The 22256-nt window shown below is 38.9% G+C and overlaps 1 protein-coding gene across 1 annotated transcript; it reads right to left on the reverse strand.

The window, feature by feature from the left end:
- Nucleotides 1-926: 926 nt before the first annotated feature.
- Nucleotides 927-22020, reverse strand: SUCLA2 (succinate-CoA ligase ADP-forming subunit beta). Its single transcript, XM_035553377.2, has 11 exons — nt 21797-22020; nt 19854-20037; nt 10601-10700; nt 10246-10408; nt 7380-7508; nt 6815-6953; nt 6348-6509; nt 6125-6267; nt 3758-3878; nt 3353-3441; nt 927-1743 (listed from the first exon to the last, which is right to left on the reverse strand). The coding sequence occupies exons 1-11, from the start codon at nt 21881-21883 to the stop codon at nt 1669-1671; spliced, it is 1392 nt and encodes a 463-aa protein (XP_035409270.1). The 5' UTR covers nt 21884-22020; the 3' UTR covers nt 927-1668.
- Nucleotides 22021-22256: the final 236 nt, after the last annotated feature.

The raw sequence follows: 22256 nt of genomic DNA on the forward strand, positions 1-22256 counted from the left end.
GAGCACACAGTATCTGTTGTGAATGACCAACTAGGATCAAAAATAATCCAGTTTAAATTCAGAATGAACTTAATTTCTGCTAATTTTCTTTACTATTGCCAAAAAGCTACTGAAATAAAACACAGAAGTTTCATATTGCCCTATCTCAAAACTGAGTACGATTGTTTCTCCACATTTCATATATCCCTTTTAAGTCTTCAGTTCATGCTTATTATAGAAGGAATCACAGAATGGTTTGGGTTGGAACGGACCTTATAAAACCATCTAATTCCAATCCCCCTGCCATGGGCAGAAACGCCTCCCACTAGACCAGGTTACTCAAAGCCCCAGCCAATGCAACTCTAAACACTTCTGATGATAGTACATCCACAACTTCTCTGGGCAAACTGTTCCAGTGTCTCACCACTCTCATAGTAAAGAGCTTCTTCCTCATATCCAGTCTAAACCTACCCTCCTTCACTTTAAAACAACTGCCTTTGTCCTGTCACTACAGACCTTGGTAAAAAGAGTTTCTCCACCTGTATTATAAAGGATTTCCCATTTTGAAATCTCACGGTAAACAAGTTCATTATTTCCTGATAAAAACACTCTGTCCTTAGCCAAGAAAATGTTGTTTGAACAACAACAGTCTACAAAAATACAAACAAGAAATGAGTAACAGTTTCCAAACTCGATATTAAATAAGTGGTAAATGTATCACCAGACAAGTTTCATTTGTATACGATGCCAAAATCAACAGCATTTTAAGGTGACAAAAACTAGTTCCAAGTAAGTTCATAATTTTAACACATGCTCTTTTTTCCCCTTGAATTGCATTATGTGCTATTATAAATTTATTTCTAAAAGCTTTTAAGCTTGCTACCTCTAAATCATGGTCTAATCCATGAGTTTATGCAACTGATCAAAAGGATGAAAAAAAGAAAGACTTTAGAAGTTTTGGGAGACATTTTATTCATGTACAATTTTATCAGCAATGTACAATAGACATTTTAATTCTCTATATATTTCAACTCCTTGAAATTTGGTAAATGCTTGTTCATATATAAAACTACACAATGCTTTTTTTTGTAAAGACCTGAAATCGTGAAAATCTAAGTGCTACAGTATACTTTTGTAGTGATTTAACATGTTGTCCAGAAGAGTAACCAGCCACTTCAGTGAAGCACTTCTAAAAACGTTTCTGATCAAGCTCAAATGCACCTGTTCATAAATAATGATTTGTTTGCTCAAGTCCATTACACCACTAAGTACAACTGTCTCCGATATAAAATACCGTTTCAATACATTTCTCCGCATGGACAACTAGATAATCTAGTCATATTTATTTTTAACCAAGGCTAATACAAATTTACAAGAAAAGTAACTTTAGAATTTATTCATAATTATTATCTTTCAACCAGAAGCTTTACTTTGGACAATGCAAAAGTATGTTGCAAGTGACATTCTGCAGCAGAAGCTGGAGGTTTGAGAACAACTAAGAAGGACTAAATATCAGCAATACACACTTTTACAAGAACTCTGCCCACTCTGAATGTTAACATTAAAGACCAGGTACTTCAGTTTGTGCGCCTGTCAAACAATCAAAACCTCCACACAAAAAAAGAAAAATATCCCACAGAACACAGTATTTCAGAGAACATACTAGACACTGGCATGACATTTCTCAGATCAAATCGGCAACTGAAATTTAACATCCACCTGAGCTTGTTTTGCTAAGGTTACAATTTCAGAGAGTTTCACCACCTGAAAAAGAAAACAAAGATTTAATTTCAAAACATTTCTACCTTGAGTGAGTTGGAACAATCTCTAAATAAAGCAGTGCCAGAGAATAACGTGAAGATTGTGTGTAAATTGATTTAGCCTAGTGTTTCTTAACCACTTTTAATTGAAAGATCAGTCAAATCTCTAGGAAAAGATCTCATGATTAAACAATGTCTGCCTCCTATTTACAACCAAATAAATATCATACTAAAACACTACTTTTAAAGGTAGCATTTAAAGTTTTAAACTTTACATACCACCTTCTTTTGGATTGGGAGGGGGAAGGGAGAGCACTGGCATCCCACTCAAAAGAGATTTTATGTATCCAGAGGCTTTTCCTCCTGTATGTTTTTGTTGCAGGCATTTCTGGATGCAGACATTTCAGGATTTCTGGATGTTGCAGGCATTTCTTTGATACCTTACGGAGCCTAAACTTCTCTTGCATAACCTCTATGAATTAATTCCTGCCTAGGAATTACACCCTCTTGTTTTTTGAAGATTAAAATTCTTCATCTTCACTGTTGCTACACATTTGTTGTTTGTTTTCTTGTCCACATTACCTAACTTCAAACTCATCTAAAATCCTAGTTGGCCAGAATCATTTACAGACAGCTAGTGAATATTTAGATGGAAAAAAATGTATATACACACACACTTTTAACATCATTGGTTACAATTACTGCTTTGAATGCTCAGCTCATTCCACTGACCCATCCTCATGCATTTGTTTATCCCACCCATTGCATCATCTTACATAAACCTGTTTAAGGAATTATCTAAGGGCAAGGTACACAAACAACTGGAACCCTCTCAAAAAGTGCTTCTCCACACAGATAATTTAAGGTTACAAAACCAATTCCAACATTTGAATGGTTCCGTGTTTCAACTAACAGAACGTCGTCAGCTTTAAAAAAAAATACATTATATAGATGAAATGCAGTTTAAGAACCCTTACGTACTCCTAGGGAAGATTTCCAAGGACCAAATCAAAGTTTTGTAACCAAGCAGGACTCAACACTATCCCATAAAACAGAGGGCTGCGCTGTTAGGCTCAGCAAGTTCTTACTCCAAACAATCCCAAGCTTCAGAAGCTTCAACTCCAAGACGCAAAAATCATAACCAACCTGTCTGAATACCTAATTACTTTATGAAGCAACAGGGCGCTCAACTATGTTTGGTTTTAATCACACATATTGAAATACAGTGTTATATCAAATGAAGTATTACATTTTTCAGCTATCTTAAATTAAGTATTTCATTTCAATTAATAAAGCTAAGCTCTTAGACATTTCCCTGCCAAGGAAGGTGACTGACCTGGTCATTTACCTGCTTTATTTTTCAAACTTTTAAAAAAAAATGCTTTTCAGGAAAAAAAGTCCAAATACTGAAACTTTGGGGGCCTAATAGCTCCTGACATCACAGCTGTTCTTGCAAAATATAACCTAACTAATTTGTAAAACATCCACTTGCAGCCCTGATAATAACTAGCACTGATTTATCCTAGGCTACCTTTAGTTCACCGAAAGGAGTTTGAACTTTTCGATATTATCTAACAGATACTGAGAAGGATATTCATAACCAGCTCTCTTACCATTTTAGCAGCTTCATCCAAGTCATCACATGCAAGGATTTTGAGGCCACTTGCTGTTATTAAAGCTTTGGCATCATCAACTCGTGTACCTTAAGAAACAGATAAAATACAACTCTTATTGAATAGTGCACTACTATTTCCAGAGTATGCTCATATTTTCTAAGAAACCTGTTCCAAAATTAAGCTAGTGGATAAATCTAGAAGACAACTACTTTAGAAGTTATAAAAGCAGGAAATCTCTTTTTATTAACTGGCCAATCCTCACCATCTAAGTTCTACATTTGCCTCATTTTTCCATAGCCTTCAGCTTACTATACAATATATACTTGCTAAGTAATATAGAAGCTCAAGACCATTTGTCAATACAGACAGAAAGATATTTACCATGTACTGAAACACACTCACCTTGCAATCGTACCACAATAGGTATTTTTAGGTCCAAATCCTTCACTGCCATAACAATACCTTGTGCTATCACATCGCATCGCATAATGCCACCAAAAATATTTACCAGAATAGCCAATACCTGCAGAATCAATAACAACACTCATTAAAAATGGCCAGAAGCACATCAACTAAAAGCACCACTTACAGCCTTTCAACCAAAGGAAAATTTAAGCTCTGTAAGTGTAGTAAGGGACTCGGCTCAAGAAAGGGAGTATTTGCGTTCTAGAGAACATCGGCAACAAAAGCCCAGCTCTGTGAAGTCACAAACTTTACTTCAGGAAATACAGTTAATTCAGGAAAATACTATTTCAAAAATGCCTGACCCAGGAAATTTCCACATTATCCTTCAATCCAGCAAAAGTTGCGGACAACAGCTGTTTCTTCTGACTTCTAGCATGTATGCCACGTAACTACTTGAGAAGACACACAAATATTTTCTGTACAAACTCACCACCGTACATTACTTCAGAATATTCGAGCATGACTTCAGAGCACAACTGATAAAGAGGGACGTTTTTTCTTCAGGCAAATCAAACCAAATACTTTTGTTACTGAGGTTTCATCTAAGTACTTAATTTTTCCAACTTTTTCCATTTCTAACAATACCCCAGCACAGCTATTTCCCACACTAATACCTCAGTGTGCTGAAGACACCACACTGAACAACACAGAAAATTTTTAAAAATCATGCACTGTTTATACAGTTTACTTAAAAGCTAGCCTATATAGAGGTAGGGTATCTGAAGTATATTTTATTCAGAAGGACTAAGCCTGAGGTTAAGTGAAAGACTTCTCCTACTTAAGCAGCAGAAAGAATTGCTGAAAAGATTGCAGTCAGCAGTGAAAGACGGAAAAGAAAAGAAAAAAAATGGTCAGAAGACAGCCTTGGAGGACAGAATAAACTGAACAAAACAAAACGTTAATGTGCAGCTAGTAAAAAACGGTAGTTTGGTTCTCATTGTCTTGTAACTAGACTAGCTCATCTGTATGACATTGTTCTTGCTCCTGCTACTAATGGGCTGAAGTAACCTGACTGCCTAGACTGGAACCCCCGAAGGCTGTCCAAACACCCCCTGAACAGGACCCAGCCAGGCTGCACTCCATGCCAGCAGCGGGAACCAGGAATTCCCCAGCTACCTTTGCTTTTTTTCTTAAATTAAACAGCAAGCAGCTGAAGGAAGGCAGGAACGAAAAAATATTAATAAGCAGTTTTGGAAAGCCTTTGCCTATGCATCAGCAGAGAATTGGCATTGCAAGAACTTGTCCCTGATCAACATCCCTACCCCCCAGCTTTTTCTAGTTTCTCCTCCTTTTCTCTCTCCTTAACTCAGATGCTCTATGCCTACGTCCCTCACTTTTTCCTCAGTTTACTGAAAACAGGTTAAGTCAGAACACTCTAGGAGAATGTGTCAGACTCTGTATTTGTTATCAAATATCTTTCCAAAGGGAAAGAGACTAAGTTCTTCTGTAAGACAATTCTCTGTTTGTTTCTGTCCCTTTTCAAAGAAGGATCAAGTGGTGCATTAAATTCTGGTGCAAAAGTAGGATACCAGAACCCGCAATGAACTCCCACCTTTTCTGGTTACCTCGTTCTTGGGTGGTTTTTTTTTTTTGTTGTTCTGTACTTTTTTTTTTTTTTTTAAAGTCCTAAATTGCCATCCAGTTCCCACTGAATCACACAGAATCAACCCCATGTAGAGTAACAAGTCAGTCTTCACACTGTCTTTCTAGGACAGTAAAGTTCCTTCTCTGGTTTCAGCCAATTTATTTTCTTAATCATGTTCAAACACCTCTGAGAAACTTCGGATAGGATAAAGTATTAATGCCCTTCCAAATCCATTACAAAGTTATTTTATCTTACGTTCTATAGAATTAATATCTTAGAAACTTGTTTGTGCACAGCACAAAGAATATTTATCTCTACAACTCTATGTGCAAAACAGCTGCAAAACTAGCACAAAAGAAAGAAACAAAATGGAAATCCATCTGAATACTGGTTTCTATTTAAACAGCAGGCGTGGGCAGTTTGACACTCATAGGATCTCTGGAAAGATTCAAATACAGCTGTAATTTCAACCAGAGGACGCAAAACTGCCTACTCAGTACTAAGCCAAAGAATCTATTTTTAAAAAAGAAGAAAAAACTTCAACAGGTTTACAGACCTCCATTCGCACCAAGATTTCGCTGACACCTCAATTTTCTTCCCTTTTTAATTTTATGCTTACAAAAACGTGCTTTCTGCAGAACATGCAGTAAGCGTTGTATTTCAAAGCACAGCCTGTTTTGCCCCCCTATAGTCCCTTAAAACGTCAAGTCTTCCCTCACCTTTTTATCAGAGGTAATGAGCTTAAAGGCCTCTGTCACTTGCTGCACCGTAGCACCACCACCAACATCAAGGAAGTTTGCTGGAGTCCCACCATGAAGTTTAATTATATCCATTGTGGCCATAGCTAAACCAGCACCGTTGACTGTAAGAGAATAAAAATAACATTTAGGAAGTCACTTTTTAAATCCACTAGATCATTTACAGCTCATTATTAGAACATACCTAAACAGCCTATGTTTCCATCCAATCCTATGTAGTTGAGATCTGCTTTTGCAGCGTCCCTGTCTCTTTGATCTTCCTGTGTCCAGTCTTGCATATCGAAGATTTTCTTCTGACGATACGCTGAATTACTGTCAAAATTTATCTTGGCATCCATACACATCACTGAAGGGAAAGAACAGTTAAAAAGAAAGTCATTTCACATCGTTACTACTAGAATAATACCTCAAATGCTACACAGACATGTTAAAGCACGCTACAGCAGACTTGAAATCATACAGAGCAACGAAAAACAGGTATGTACTCTGCTTAGATTCTCAGATTTATGTTTTATTAAATCTGCTTTTCAACACACCATGTAAATGCCCAGACCTCCTGCAACAGTTTTAGCTGAAACTCATTGCAAACTAACTCAGATTTACAAAAATGCCAAGCTGTTACAAGAAGAATATGAATAGAAGAAACATTACCAACTCCTGATGCATCTTCAACCATAGGATTTATTTCTATCATGGTAGCATCGTATTTCAGAAAGAGATTATATAATTTGATCATGTTTTCAGCCGCTTCATCCACTAGATTAGGAGGAAATCCCATTTTTTGGGCTAGCTGAAAGTAAAAGATGGGTTATCAGCTAACTGATGTTGATTTTTTGATTTACAGTTACAAACTAGGAAGCTCCCACTAACTATTATTTCAGTATCAACTGAATATGTAGATGTAGAACCTCTCCTGTCTTCCAGGAAAGAAGTAACTCTCAGGTTTGAAGATTGGTTTTGATATAAAACACTGCACTTATCCTAAAAGAGCCAGTAAAAAGTTGTCATTGTATGCTTTTACACAGCTATATAAAGCACTGCCATGCAGAGTTGGATTTGCATTAGCTATCAAAGTGAAAATACTTAAATAACGCCTTCAAATCTGTTTCAAAATGGTTTAAGACAACTCAGCAGGCTGAACGCATGTACGCTTCATAAGATTTAGAAACAACATTCCCATCCTCACTAATGTGTACTTTTCCACATTAACAATTACCCTAACAGCTTGCTCCTTTTTTATGCCTTCTACTATATCAATGGGTTCCTTAATTATCGCATCAGGATTCTCTGCAGCAACATCTTCAATATTAACGCCACCCTGAGAACTGCCTATCAGCACGGGACCCTAGAAAAGGGAAAGGAAAAAAAAAGTGTAAATAATTTTATACCACATAACTGAAAGTTAGTTCTTCCCATAATGGACTTTACAACCATGAAACGCTGTTGTCAGCTGGAAATATTTGGATTTGGGCATTTTACTTGCATGCTTTTACTGAAAAGAACACTACTGTCTTTTCCATTCAGTACATCTATATAAACAATTTTTAATAATACTTTCCAAATTGTAAGGTGTGTCTTGAGCCCAATTTCTTTTAACATGGAAAATTTTTCTTTGTATATACCATAGCAACAGAGCAATTAACATAGACATACTAAATTTTAATAAAGATTCAACTTAGTAATTACATGCATCTTATGTTCTAGGTTATCACCAGAGAAAGAACAGCCTTCTCTCCCCCTTCTCCACTCACCCCTACACAAACACACATCGAATGGCAGAATGAATAAATGAGTGCCTGGCATACTCCAACTCCACGGACAAATCTAGAGAATCTGCAGAATCTAGTGAAAAATTATGGTAAACTATTCCTGTTCAGTAGGACCACAGAGCTCAGTAATGACAGCCATCGATGAAAATAAGTCAAGGAGCTCTGAGAAAACAGTACTCTATTATTCAATAATACAAGATACTAAGAAAATGGAATTGGTAACATTTGTAGAAGCTTCTCTGCTTTGTTGTTGTTGTTTTGTTTGTTTTCTCTGCTAAATCTCAAGGAAAACATCAAGGACTCACCACAATGAAACCTAGAAATCTCTCCCAGTGGGAACAGTCCTCCTGTTTACTCCAAAGACACACACTCATATAATGTCAACTAACTTCCCTTATCACCATCCACGAATGTGTTATGACAGCTGGCGTAAGCATTGCCTATTAGCACAGGTCTTAAACATTAAAAAGCCTTCTATCTGCTGACAGTTAATTACTGAAAACAAGATGCTGGTTCAGAGAACGTACTTAATAACCACACTACTCCCCTCCCATCACCATCCTTCCAAATGGAAACATGCAGACATTGAATTATCCTACATCAAATAGCAAGGTTCAACATAAAGAGCACTCCTGGATATTCATATCACGAACAGTTAGGAAACTGCAAACACTTCACAAAAATAACTTAGCATTCGACAGAACTGACCAAAGTGAACAGTTCTGGGACATCAGAAGTCTTGCCCCCATTGCTGAATAATACCCGAGACATTATATTTCACTTTCAACCATTTTAAAAGCTTTCCTCCCTGTTTTAAATGAAGGGGTTTGCAGCAATATCAAATACTATGCTGTGTGCCAGTCAACCTTCACAGCTTCTCTGAAAGGTATTTCCTCCTCATCAGCTTTCTATACTATTTACAGCAATTAGAAGCACTTCAAAAAGCAAGACTTAAAAAGTCAACAGTAAAAACAAAGAACACCCCTATCAAAAACCAATAATCCACATAATTATGCTCAGTATAATCCAGTAAGATTTTTTTTTTTTTAAATGCAAGAGCAAGTCACGAAAATACATTTGAGTTCTCTCCCCAAACTGCTTAAATCAGTTACAGTAATTTTTTCTTATTTCCATAAGGATGCTTGTTTGGGTAGTACACAATTTTACAATTACAAAATCCAACCATTTGAAGTATTTTAATGCCACCTTGTGGTGAGTCTGGGAGGCATACTGTTAACATTTTGGATCTTCCAACCTTTTGTACAGTACAATAGAATGTAGGTGCCCAGGTCACCGAACTGTACTAAAACCCAACACAAGAGATACTTTCTTGTCAGAAACACTACAAATGAAGAGACAGGAACAAATACAATATCAAACTTCTAATTCTTCAATAAAAAGATGACTAATTTCCTCCACAGAAAATTATTTCATACTCAAACCAGAGGTACTCCTCAAATGACCAAGAGCTACATTTCTAACAAACTCTTAAGCATCTGGATAGACCAAACTCAGTTTTATAGAGCTTCAGAAGAAAAAGATCCAAGATCTACTTTGCCCTGACTTTTTTATTTAGCAACTCACGTTCTGTTCTTCTTAAATGGAACACTAGTCTGTCAGGTAATACATTGACAGAGCTCAGCAACTCGGTTTGTGTCGTAGCCTAAAAAAACTACATACCCAAACATACAGAATGTGAAAGCCGAGGAGACTACAGTTTTCATCTTCCTAAAAGCTGTGAAGACAGACCTCAAATCCCCAACTTTTTTACCAGTTCCTGAAGAGTACTGGTGTAAGAAAGCTACCACCACTCTCAAAATTGAGGGACACCTGTGCATCCCTAGAAACCTTGACAGACTGGTGAACACAGATGCTTAATTTATCCAGAACTATTGGTTCTTCCAAAATACTTTTACTTCTCTTGTTCCCAGCACCCTCAAATAGCACGCACGTGTGCATGCACATACATAGCTGTATCTTTAAACTAAACTCTGGTAGATATGTGCAAACTTTAAAACCAAAAGGAAAAGGACCCTTCGTTCCCCCCACCTCCCCTTCAACCGTATGACTTTGAACTTCAGATGAGGCTACCAATACTCTTTCATTATACCTTAAATTCAAATCACAGCATGACATTTTTAAAGCATTTAAAACGCTAAGACAATCATATAGCTAGACACACTATGAAATATAATTTAGCTCATGTATTTTTCTGATTTTCAAATGCAAGCGACCAGTACAGCAAACAGTATATTTTTTTAAACTCATCTATAACAATTTAATTAGATGACTTCTATTTCTAGTATTACTCACTTGAAACGACCTTTCCATTGTTATTGCAAAATAGTATTCTCTCCTGGGATATCTGCGCTCACAGATAAATACTTGATTGCATATCCTGCCCTTCTCTCCTGTCTGCTTGGTAAACAACTTCTTTCCAATCATTTTGGAGGAGATATCTTTTGCTTCTTCTGGGCTAGAATAAAAGAAGCTCAGAATGTGACAAAGACTCTTGGCAAAACAGAAGTAGCATAAGAAAATCTTACCTAATTTCTGTTATTTTTAAGGTTAATCATTAAAACATCAATTTTAAACTAGGCAACAGGTTCAATTCATTACATGAAAGTGAAGTTTTTCCAGTTGGTTGGATAATTTAGAAAGAACTTACGAAAAAACTATTTTCACTCCTCCTTTGAGGCCACCTTCAAAAGTTCCTTTTCCTCTACCACCAGCTAAAACCTGTGCTTTTACCACAAGATCCTTTGAACCTGGAATGAAAGAAAACCCAAAACTTGTCATCTGTGACTACTAAAATGAATTGCCCCAGCTAGAATAATAAAGGCTGCTTTCATTTTATCCCTTCCTCCCCATGTGCAAAACACAGACGTGAATCAAAAGACTGGAACATAACTCACAAAGGTTATTCCAAAAATCCATAAATTGCAGCTTTAGGCTGTTCTGTGAATAAACCTTGATGAGTTAGTATTCAAAAAATACCCTCCCTCTTTGAGTATTCTGATTTTTTTTAATGTGTTTGACTCCCAAATGATTAAGCCCTCAGTAAGAAATGGTTAGTATCTCCCAGACTATTAACAAGATGACATCAAACACCTGAGGCATAACAATCCATGATTTTCCTCAATCAAGTATAAATACCTTATGTCTATAACCATCATCTTCTCAGCAGTGATATACAGCTATGGCACTTACCCAGGTTAACTCGCAGGTCCACTATGGCTTCCATTCAGCAGAGCACTGGTGCACAAGCTTGAGTGCTCTGCAGAAGTCAAAGGCCTAAGCAAATCCACTATTTTTCTCAGAGCAGCCAAAGTCTTTTAGTTGCCCTAAACTGTTTTAAAATTCCTCTCCAAAATATTCCTGTAAGTAAGGCAGGCTACGCACTTGGGTTTAAAAAGGTAAAATCTGAGAACAGAGTCACGATCGACTGGGATATTCTGCAGTCTCATTGAAAGACAAAAAAAAAAAGTCATCAAGCAACTTTAAGATGATAAAGGAAGAAAAACAAAGCCCCACCTGAGATATTATTCAACTCCAATTATACTGAATACACTGCAGAAAGCAGCTAGACTGCAAGATGCAGGAGCTGCCCCATTCACATTTGTGTGGCACATCTCGTCTTCTTTCATGCCACAGTTAGCTGAGCCACTCTGGTCTTTCTGGGCAAAAAAAAACAAATTGACTTCTTGGATGTGAAAAGGAAGCCAGGTAAGAGCATAAGAGAAACTGTTGCATTTGAACAAAAGTGGCTCCTGTGCACACTGAAAATATTACATCAGACACCAAAAAATTGTGCTGATTTCTCTTTTAATCTGCACACTGTCTGACCCAATAAAAAATAAACATGCATAATATCACAAGTTAGGGTGCCTATAAGCAAAGAGTTACTCAAGTTACTACTCCCAGTTAGCTACTTGTAGGTTTTATTTCTTGACTCTCTACCTAACAACAGATCTCTGAATTTAACAACTGATATGAAGCTCTCTGGCACAAGAAGCATAAGGGTTATAAACATGCAAGTGTATGTTGATTTATCATGGACTGTTATCTAATTCTGCTCTTGAAGACTTTTTTGTTGTTGTTATAACTATTGAGTACTGGCAATCTAGTAATGCTTTATAGAGGGCATGTGAAACAAGGTAGTGGCCTTTTTTATTCATGAGACCAACTTCTATGCAAGTACTTTAAGTACTAAGCTAGCTTGCTTTAAGAAACATTTTGCACCACGTACAAGATCATAGTTGCTTCATGGATAAATTAAAGCCACATGCCAGCTTAAAAGTAAAGTTCCATCTGAACACCGTTTATCTTGTACATACATAAAAAACAGAATTTGGACAAGTATGATTTCTGAGTGTTAGTAAAAAAAAAAAAAAAACGGGGGGAAAAAACTTTCTCTGTGAAATGAAATTTACTCACAGGCACCTTCTTTGTAGTAATTACATCCTAGCAATGAAGACCAGAACCTGAACAAGTCAGAAAGAGATGCCAACTAAAGCTCTGGTAAGACCTCAAGTGGAACATTATATTTAGCTCTAGGCATGATCATAAAAGTAATTTTCAATTGTAAAGACTGGTTACTGGGATGATCACTGAAATGAAGAGCTTCCCTTACAGGAAGACTGAAAGAGCTTGGCCTTTTTTAAACCTAGGAAAGGAAAACAAGGCAGGAATGTGATTACTGTCCTTAGCCATACCTGGTGTGGGACAGAGCAAGAAAAAGCACCTACAAATATATAAATATTTTGTATCACACTCATTGCCAGCTGAAAACAAATGGCACCTACCAAGGGAAGTCAATTTTAAAAAGATGCAAGAAAAAGAGAGTTTCTTTAACAGGAGATGGTGAAGTCTGCCAGCAGACGTGAAGGAAGAACAGATTCCAAAAGAAGCCAGCAGAGATGCTCCTTCAAATATTCTGAAGACAAGAATTAAGGATGCTGGGGGGAATTGAAGAGCACAGACTATAGAAAATAGCCTCGCAATCTCCCTAAATAGCATGTTCCCTTGGCACCATAAGGGGCAGAACACTGGGCTGCAGTACATACAGAACATACACAGGAGCACCACTGGCCTGCTCCCAAGGGGTATTTCTTACAAGAGTTTAAGTAGTATGAATGGCAACATACAAAGACACCTGAAAAAAGCCTGTACGAAACAACTTTAACCTTTTCACCATCGACTGTGGTCATAAAGCTGCCATTGGACTATCCTTCACGAAGAGCATGCAACAATTTGTGGCATTACATGAGCAGAATATTCATTATTTATAATTTGTTTTCCTGTACCACTGCAAGCAAACTAGCTTCTTGATTGCATCAACACATAAAATTTCAAGGGTTATTTGACCAGCTATGATCACAGGCAATTAAATTTCACAGATGTTTCTAAAACAAAAGTAAAGATATCATGTCCCAAGAAAACCTTAACCTGAGCCATGCAAAAAGTCTGTTGTTCAGTGAACGTGTTTTTGCTACTGCTCCTATTTAAAGTGGCCCTAAAACTACCGAGGATGGAAATGTTTGGCCACACACCTCATCTGTAGTGTTGCAGCTACAGCACTACCAGAGGTTCTGCCACAGCAGAGGACTGCTGAGCATGTCAGGCGCTGGAACAAACAAACAAGCCTTCGGTACAGCCAGGGTCTCAGGGAAGAAAGCTGTGGAGGCAAGCGAGCTATGGCAGCAACGTGCAAAACTTAGAATTGGTGTTTGTAAGAACTGTGTTTCTGTATTAACAGCAGTTAGCACTAAAACCATACGTAAGTAAGCAGAAAGCAGTCAGGAAATGTTTAGAATAATTAGAGTAGACACCAATTAGAAGAACAGGTGCCTGAAATCAGTAAAACACTGAGTCAGCATCTGTTCAGGACAACATCTTCAACTAGTTTATTAACTAGACAGTGACAAAGAGTGACACGACCAGGAAACTTCCTGATCTTTATTTCTAGCAATAAGGATATTTATTGATTGGAAGAAATAACTTCTGATTCCACAACCTACACTTTCCAACTGGGAGAAAGGTCCCTGTCTCCACGCATACACGCACTGATGATCTAAGTACAACACAATCTTATGATAAGCTTCTTAATAGGCAAGAAGGCTTGTGGTTCTATTATCTCTGAAGTTTTGTGCAAGTAGGAAGTCTGATGATTAGAGCAGACAAACTTAATTAAAACGTTCTGCTTTACAGGTTTCCATTCTCACTTTTGTCAAATCATCTTCATTGCCACTTCTGTGCCCAATATTCACCGTGGTGGCAGTACTGCTTTCCACTTACCGTGAACACCTTCATGATTACACACGCCCAATGTGTTCTGACAAAACAGGGAAAATAGCAAGAGGCAGTGATAGGTTAATAACACAAGTGACAATCAAGTTCTCAACTGCAAACTTACCCTGGGAAAGAAAGAGATTCAAATCTTTGCCTCAGCGACTCTGTACTTAAAAGTTTTTAGTTCCAGGCTAAATCTCTCTCCATTTATAATGCAAAGCAATCCTTTCTTGTCGCATGGATATAAGAAAAATTCTAAGTTTAGACAATCTTGTTGTATTTACCGGAATTAAGGAAGGAAAAGATAAGCTTGTAACCAATAATGTGTTATTAACAGTGAAGTCTCATAAACAGTATGCCAAATCTAACTCTGCCAACACATGCAGAGAATCTCTTCAAAGTATACCACGTTTTGTTAATAAGCATAGCTGCTTACAACAGAACTTCAAAATTGCATTTTTTTTTTTAGCCTTGGAAACATTCAAGTGAGAGGAATCACTGCAAGCAAAAGTCTGATTATCGAAATAATTATGTGCCAAATCTTTCTAAGTCAGGAGAGCAAACAAAATGTTTCACACCTACAAATTATTTTCTACACAAATGGATCCTGACATTAATCGACTGCATCAAGTTTTTCATCAACTTGCAAGACGGGTTTGGCAGTAGCTTAATTTAAGCAATTAAAATACAGCAGTGAAAATCTGAACCTGCTGGTTAGATGAGTTACTTGAATGACTCAAGTATTATCAACAGCATGCTCTGATATAAGAACTTTAAAGGAGTGAAGTGCTACAGAAGAAAGCAAAGGATGAAGCAAAATGTAAGATTTGGATGCCAAAAAGTAGTGCTTGCCAGAAAGCAAGAAAATACTGGTTTCTAGACTACAACTGCTGGTTATCTACAGACTTTGACCAGGTAACTAGGATCCTAATTGAAAAAAATTGCTTAGCACTCTCACCAAATCTGACCACTAGAGCAGTTGTATTTGAACACCTGGAGGATTTCTATACAAGTTTTCCGCCTTGGAACATCATCCATGTCCTACAGCATAGGAATAACTCTCTGGAGCTTCAGACTCTACAGCCAACCTAAAATACATCAGTTTTACTAGACTTTAGTTTCTGACTAAATCAAGCCTGAGATCAAAAAATTTATTTTAGATCTACCCACATGTATATATTACTTTTTGTAGGTTTAAGCAATAGACAGCAGAATAAAATACAAATACTGAAGAGAACTTAAAGCTCTGAAAAGAAACGTCTATTAATCAGAGAAATGTCATTAGGAATATAGCCCTGCCAATCACTTGTGTCATTCTGTAAAAAACATACCAAAAAGATCATTCCTTATAAACCACACTGATAAGGACACCAACTAGACCTCAAATTGCAATGGCAATTTTATAGTTAATAACAGCAGCAACTGGGAAAACTCTACTGCTTCCAATTTCCTTCCAGTAACTCAGGTGTGGGTAAGTGGAATGTAATACACTCAGTTTCTTAACACCTCCACTTCCATACAGCTTACTTTATTAAACTAAAATTTGAAAGTCTGCCATGAACATGAAGCCATGGGATTCACTACCTTAAAATCCTGCAACACCACAGGAACCAACACTACCAAAGCTGCCTCAAGACGCCTCTCAGATCAGCATGAATGGAAATAGGTATGTTCCACGAAAGAAAAAGCTTTTCTGTGGGCATGCAATACATCACTCCCTTCCGCACAAAAAACTGTTACCAGAGGAAGGTGTTAGGAAGCATCAAAATTCCAATTACTGCAATACATAAACTCTCACACGTGCTGTCAACTAAGAGCAATGCTACGTGTTACAAAGAGTGTGTTCTGCTGGGCTACCTGCTATCACACTGGTGAGACATCTGTTCTGCAAGGAACAGCCTTTAGGTTTGTTAGTCATGTTTCTGACACACGTATCAGCTCCTAAAGCAGCACCAGTAACAGCACCAGTAACAGTTAGCTGGGACGCGCACACAGGCTGAGAGTAAACTAAACTCGGAGGCAGTCGTCAAGACATACTACAGTGTTGGATCAATACTCTACAACAGAAGTTGCTCACTTTTTCAAAATTTAAGCGAGACACTCACATGAACAGCCACATATTGCAAAGCCCACAGATGACTAAAAATACTTTACTGATTAAAAAAAAAAAAATTTAAGGACTGCATCAGATACCAGTCTTCTCAGCTCTGAATAAAACACGTCCTTTCAGTGGCACAAATGAGATGTGGAGGTCTTGAATGGAAGCAGTGAAATACTAGGGGATGTTTACAGGAGGCCCAAACTTGTTCCCAGTGTCTGAATTACTTAGTAATTACTCTGAAGGAATGTAGTTCCATGAACCAGTACATGGTAACAATTCACTTGAAGTAGGATAGAAAGCAATTTCTAAGGAAAAGCTGTTTGATAAGTAATAAATCCCAGTAACTCTCCACAGAGGGAAAAACAGAAGGAAAAGCTACACGCAAAGCAATGCTTTAGTAGCGTCCAACTTTCCTATGACACAACAAAAATCATTCTGAAAAAAGAGAAGCAATAAACGGTTGCAGAGTCCAGCCAGAACAAAAATCTGAGTTGAAAAAGCACTTTAAGAAATTCAACACCTGCAGCAAAAAAAAAAAAAATCAAATTTTGAAAAATAGCAACAAAAATTGATTTTTTTTTTCCTTACAATTCAAACCGTTAAGTGATCTGGCATCATTGCTTAAAAGTTGCCCGCAGCATCCAATTTCATCTCAGTTTCCTTTAAAAATATTAGAAAACTGTCATAGGGAAGAAAACAATGCATCTCAAACCCTCTATTTTATTCCACATACGTTTCAGAATTACCTCACGTATGGGTAAACAATTTGCTCTATTTAGGACACTTTGGTCATCAGCAGAAAAAAACAAATCAGTACAAGAAAAGCTGGGCAGAAGGAGGATAAACAACCTTTCTGGCTGCCAGACCATTTCAGCTCACTTCGGACCTCAATCTAAGTATAGCTTAGAATAAAATTCTAACAAATCCATTATTTTTGTTATTTAAAGAATATCAGTGTGCTCTGCTTACTCAGCTCTACAACAAATGGCAACATTAGTATGCCTCAGCTTGATTCTACCACATACTAGTTATCTTGCAGTGACAATAACCCTTGGCATGGTTAAGCTTTGGCTGTATTCACGACTGATTCAGCTACAGACACAGCTAAACTATGATAATCTGTTAATACAGAGCATTTGTTATGCTCTAAATGGGTAGGAATAACTCTAGTTACCGTTAGAAGTCACCCATTTCTAACTGGAGTGAGGTATCTGCAAAGGGAAACAAATCCAGTGCCAAGCTGAAGTTGACAGAGAGCAGATTTCTGACTAAAGGTTATCAGGAGCGCGTGGATCCGCACCAGAAAGACAGAGCGAGCAGTGTCACCAGCTATCTTTGTAATGGGTTAGACAAACACTTGAAAAAAGTTTGACACACAAAGAAAAGCAAAAAAGAATGTCCTATCTACCAGGACAACTCTTACACAACAAAAACAAACAATGAGCAGGTGGACAAAAAGTGAGTTTTTTCATTCTAGAGATTTGGGGGTTTTAAAGTACGTACTAAATGAAAGTCAGAGGGAATGGCTACAGTAACACAGAAAACCAAAACACTGGAGCAAAGGATAGTCTGCCACATTCAGAATGAGCTGCGGACAATGCCTGAGGAACGACCAAAAACCTAGGTTTCTTCAGTCTTCCCCATTTTGGGAAGTCTTCCCCCTCTTATCTCTATTACCAAACAAAGCCACAGTGCCAAATATCCACCAACTTAAAGGAAGTACACAACTGACAACCAGAAGCTCTGAATGCCTTAATTCTTGTTTACTAAATGGTGCTAACTGATATACTTCACAACCTTATTCTCCTGACCCCTAAGAAATTGCAGAGTCACATATGCCGGATAACAGGCATACCTGGAAAGCCCCGTGGGCAAGCCCGAGCTATAAGCTAGCAATTAACTACAGACATACCTACTTGGCTACAGGTTTCCTCTCTGAACAAGGAACAAAATAAAGGAATCCTGACCTGTGAGCTCGCCAGCTGTCAAAAAATACAGGCAAAGGTCGTCTTATTTGCCGGTAGCAGGACTTCTGTGCAGATATTAATGTAAGCAGAGGGTTATGCCCTACTTGTGAGGTTTAGATGACTCTAAAGGCTCAGTTCTCACTGAAGTTGAGGGACTAGGTAACAGTTCTCAGAATAATTGGAAAGGAATTGTTTTAAGATGTTTCCTTCACGACGATACAGTCACAGTTGTGTATCAGTTACTCTCTAATAGGAACAAGACAAAGACAACAAGCAGAAAATACTTTAGTTTCTGGGACATCAGATCTGAAGCTTTCTGATTCCTTTCTACATAACAAAGCAGCTCTAGGGAAAATAGCTCTTTTTTCAGATGTTATTTCTTGCATTAAATATATACATGAAACAGAAACGAATCTAACAAAACATGAAGCCTCAGGAATCACTCACTACAAATGTATCCACTTGGAGGTGAAAAGAGGTTTAGGCATTTGCATATAGGAGTGGAATATGCAAAAAAAAGTAACGTCATCTATTAAAACTGTGTGAAAAGCTTTATGTATTTGGGAGGTGAACCTCTAAACTTAAAAGAAAAAGGTAGCATTGATGCTGCAAATGATAGCAGACTTCTACATTATATCTAAATTAAACATTAAATTTTTACTGAGATGCATAGTAGACAAAGTGGCAAATCAATCCGTAGAATCAAGTCCTAAATTAAAGCTCAACTCTAACCAAGTATTCAAGCAAAAGCAAAAGAGATCGAATGCTTTTTCATCAACACGCCAGGAATTTAACACTAACTACAAGCCGTCAAAGTCCTTCCCTCCTATATGAAGCAGCTGCATCCTGACAGAACAGCATGTCCTCAAAGGAATAGGATTTCACCCTCCTGCAGCCTAAAAGTAAGCGTCCATTGCATCTTCAGCTTTATAAGAGATTTTGGACTACAAAAGCCTCATCTATAACCAACTACGAAGCTCTTCACAGAAGATTCCCTCTAACCTGGCTGGAGAGCGAAAACAAATCCAGGATTTACACAGAGCCTATTACTCATCTCAAAGAAGTCTCAGTAGTTGTATGAATCTAAGCTAATACTATTTATACCTGCCACATCCTCTCAAAAATACGTTCCTTCCAAACAAGACTCACAAGTTTCAGGAAAAATATCTTCAGCAATTGTGATACGGGAACGATGGTGACTGAAATACATGTTCACAGCCTTCACTGAAAGTAGGGTTAGGTCCTTCCCCATTGCAGTTTTAGGGACACAGTTCAGCTTCATAAGCCAGTCTCTATGTACAACCCAGAGCATCATTAAAACTGACACTTAAGTGATTTCACTGTGTGCTTATGCACTTAAATGTTAGAAAATTTCGTATTAGGAAAACATCAGCTCCAAAGTCTCAAATCTGCAAGAAAGTTGCTCCATAGGAAGGGCTCTCTCTTAAAGAGAAGCTATATTCACAACTCCAAGAAATGTCTTACCAGAAAAGACAGAAAAAGTAGTTACACCTTGTATCAATCCCATGCCTATATTGTATACGTTCTCTTTAATGTTATACCTATTTCTTTTGCTATTTTGTAAGCTTCGTCTGGTGTCCGGGCAACTACTCCATGCGGAACAGAAATACCAGCCTCCTGCAACAGTCCCATGCTCAAGTATTCATGTAGTGACAGCTTCCTCTGTTGCTGTTGTTGCACCTGAAACCCATGATTACTGAGTATTCCTGGACCTCCACCAAGTATCTGAAGGAAAAAAAAGAAAAAGAAAAAAAAAAGGAAAGAGAGGAAAAAAAGAAAAAGAACATGACTATTACGAAAAGCTGCTGCTTAGGTTAAAGAAAAAGCCTATGTATTAAACAAGTACAGTTAAGTGTATCAATGCAAACATCTGACCGCTTAATCCTATGCTTCTTGTACATTACCTTCCATAACAGCCACTCATATCAGGCATGTTATAGGGTTTTCAGGGGTTTTACTGGGGACAATGGGGAAGAGCTGGGGAGGCTGCTAGCGGTGGCAAGGGTTGGCAGGGTTAAAATACCTTTTAACATTAAGTTCATATTTAAGTACTTTAAGGAATATATCTGCAGGGGAAAGAACCTTAAGCGAGTCTAGAAGTATAAGAGAACAGAGAAAAGCACAAAGAAAAGGTTTATTCAAAAGTTTTGGTTGACTGCCTCCTTCTGCCAAACTAAAAACTAAGCTCTGGGTAGGAGGGACATTGGAAACACCAACTTCAGCAGTTGTAAACGGTGAATTAAATTTGCTACAGGCTATTCTGCCTTCATATGATTATCGTGAAACAGAGAAAACTAGACATAACCAGTAAGATACAAACATAAACCCCCAGTCAGAGGGTTGCCAGAAGATAACTAACTTTTCAAATGCTAGGTAGAAGACAACATGCCTAATATTCAGTCCAGGAAATTCCAATGTGGAGTGAGTCTGGATTCCTGGAGAGTTGATGTACAGGACCCCCAAGAACTTCTGACTAGTTACTTTCTATAACACAGTCCTTGGAGAAACCAATTTTGATGGTAAAACATCAGAAGCGGTACTACGTAAACAATGCATTTTAAAAAGAACAGCTACTCATACACTTTAAGACGACATCGATTTCCAAAGAGTAGCTTGTAACGTAATTGTACTTCATAACAAAAAAACTTCCAACCACAGAAATCAAAAACATTGGCAGCATTTTGCATGTTTCAATATAAGGGAATAAAACCTTAACTTTATGCACACAGAGGAGCAAATCTGTTGAATACGGCTAATCTATGTACGTAACTGACAGGTTCAAGGTGAAAAGACTAGAAAAATTACCTAGGTTCAAGCAAAATTTTGCTTTTGATTGTTTAGTAAGCAGCGTCGGCAGAAGTACCGTGCAAATACATCTGTACCTGGGCGCTTCGAAGAGCCTGGGTTGTGAAAAGTTGATTTTCAGCAGACCCATAAAACGCCACGAGAACCTCGCTGTGGCATTTGGAGGCAGCCTGTCTAACCCCCGAGGACTCCTTCAGCTCACAGCCGGCTCCTTCCCTTGGCAGGCGACCCGAGGGAGAGGCGCTGCGGGGACTCGGCGTAACACGAGAGGGGAGCTCGGGGCGACCTTCCTCCGGGTGTGCAAGGAGAAGCGGGCCCCGCAGGGGGTTACTCACGCCGGCCTCGCTCCCTGTTTTGTCCCAATTGTTTTTTAAGGGGTTACAAAAGCAGGCGGCTCGCAGAAACGACGTTTAGAGGAAGCTAAGAGGTTATCCCGGCACCGCCCGAGCAGGGTGACGGCGGGGAAGCAAATTTACCAACCGATTTACCCAACGACCTGGGACAAAAAGCCTCGGGGAGGGAGGAAAAAGCAACCAAGGGGGGAAAACCTGTGGCGAACGAGAAGGACGCGAGCCTCTGAGGGGACGCGCGGGCAGCCGGGCTGCCAGCCCCGCCACAGAGCCACCCCAGGGCCCGGCTGCCGCCCTCCCGGCCCCGGCCCCGTCCCCTCCGCCGCTACCTTGGCCGTGGCGGTGCCCAGGGTGGCGCGGAGCCCGCTGCCCCTCAGCCCGGCCGCCGCCCGGCTTCGGATGATGGAGGCCGCCATGGCGGAGCCCCCTCGCCCTCAGGTGCCCCCCCCACGCCCCGCAGCGCGCATGCGCTACCAGCGAGACGGGGCCGAAGGGACGGGGAGGAGGCGGAAGAGCTGGCGCGGCTCCCTACCCCTCCATGGCGACCGCACGGGGAGCGGGGGAGGGAGGACTCGATGGTCTGCGAGGGGCATGGGGACGCGGAAATGGCGGTGCTGCCCCCTGGCGGGGAGGACTGACGGTAGACGAGGTCTCTAACCCTCGTTCCCAGCCTCCCCTTTACCAAGGATTAAAAAAAAAAAAAGTTTATGCTTGTTTGTTTGTTTGTTTGTTTTCCCACAGGGATCATAAAAAAGGGTTATAATTCTCACCCCCATCCTCACCTCCTCA

Source organism: Cygnus atratus, chromosome 1 (genome assembly GCF_013377495.2).
Source record: "Cygnus atratus isolate AKBS03 ecotype Queensland, Australia chromosome 1, CAtr_DNAZoo_HiC_assembly, whole genome shotgun sequence".
In the NCBI taxonomy this organism is placed as follows: domain Eukaryota; kingdom Metazoa; phylum Chordata; class Aves; order Anseriformes; family Anatidae; genus Cygnus; species Cygnus atratus.

What these genes read in the sequence shown, in the direction of transcription:
- SUCLA2 (XM_035553377.2), bottom strand. Translation starts at nt 21,883, where the DNA reads ATGGCGGCCTCCATCATCCGAAGCCGGGCGGCGGCCGGGCTGAGGGGC. An exon ending in TGGGCACCGCCACGGCCAAG is followed by an intron (nt 20,038 to 21,796) that starts GTAGCGGCGGAG and finishes TTTTTCCTTCAG; the next exon opens with ATACTTGGTGGAGGTCCAGG. An exon ending in GGAGTGAAAATAGTTTTTTC is followed by an intron (nt 10,409 to 10,600) that starts GTAAGTTCTTTC and finishes CTTTTATTCTAG; the next exon opens with CCCAGAAGAAGCAAAAGATA.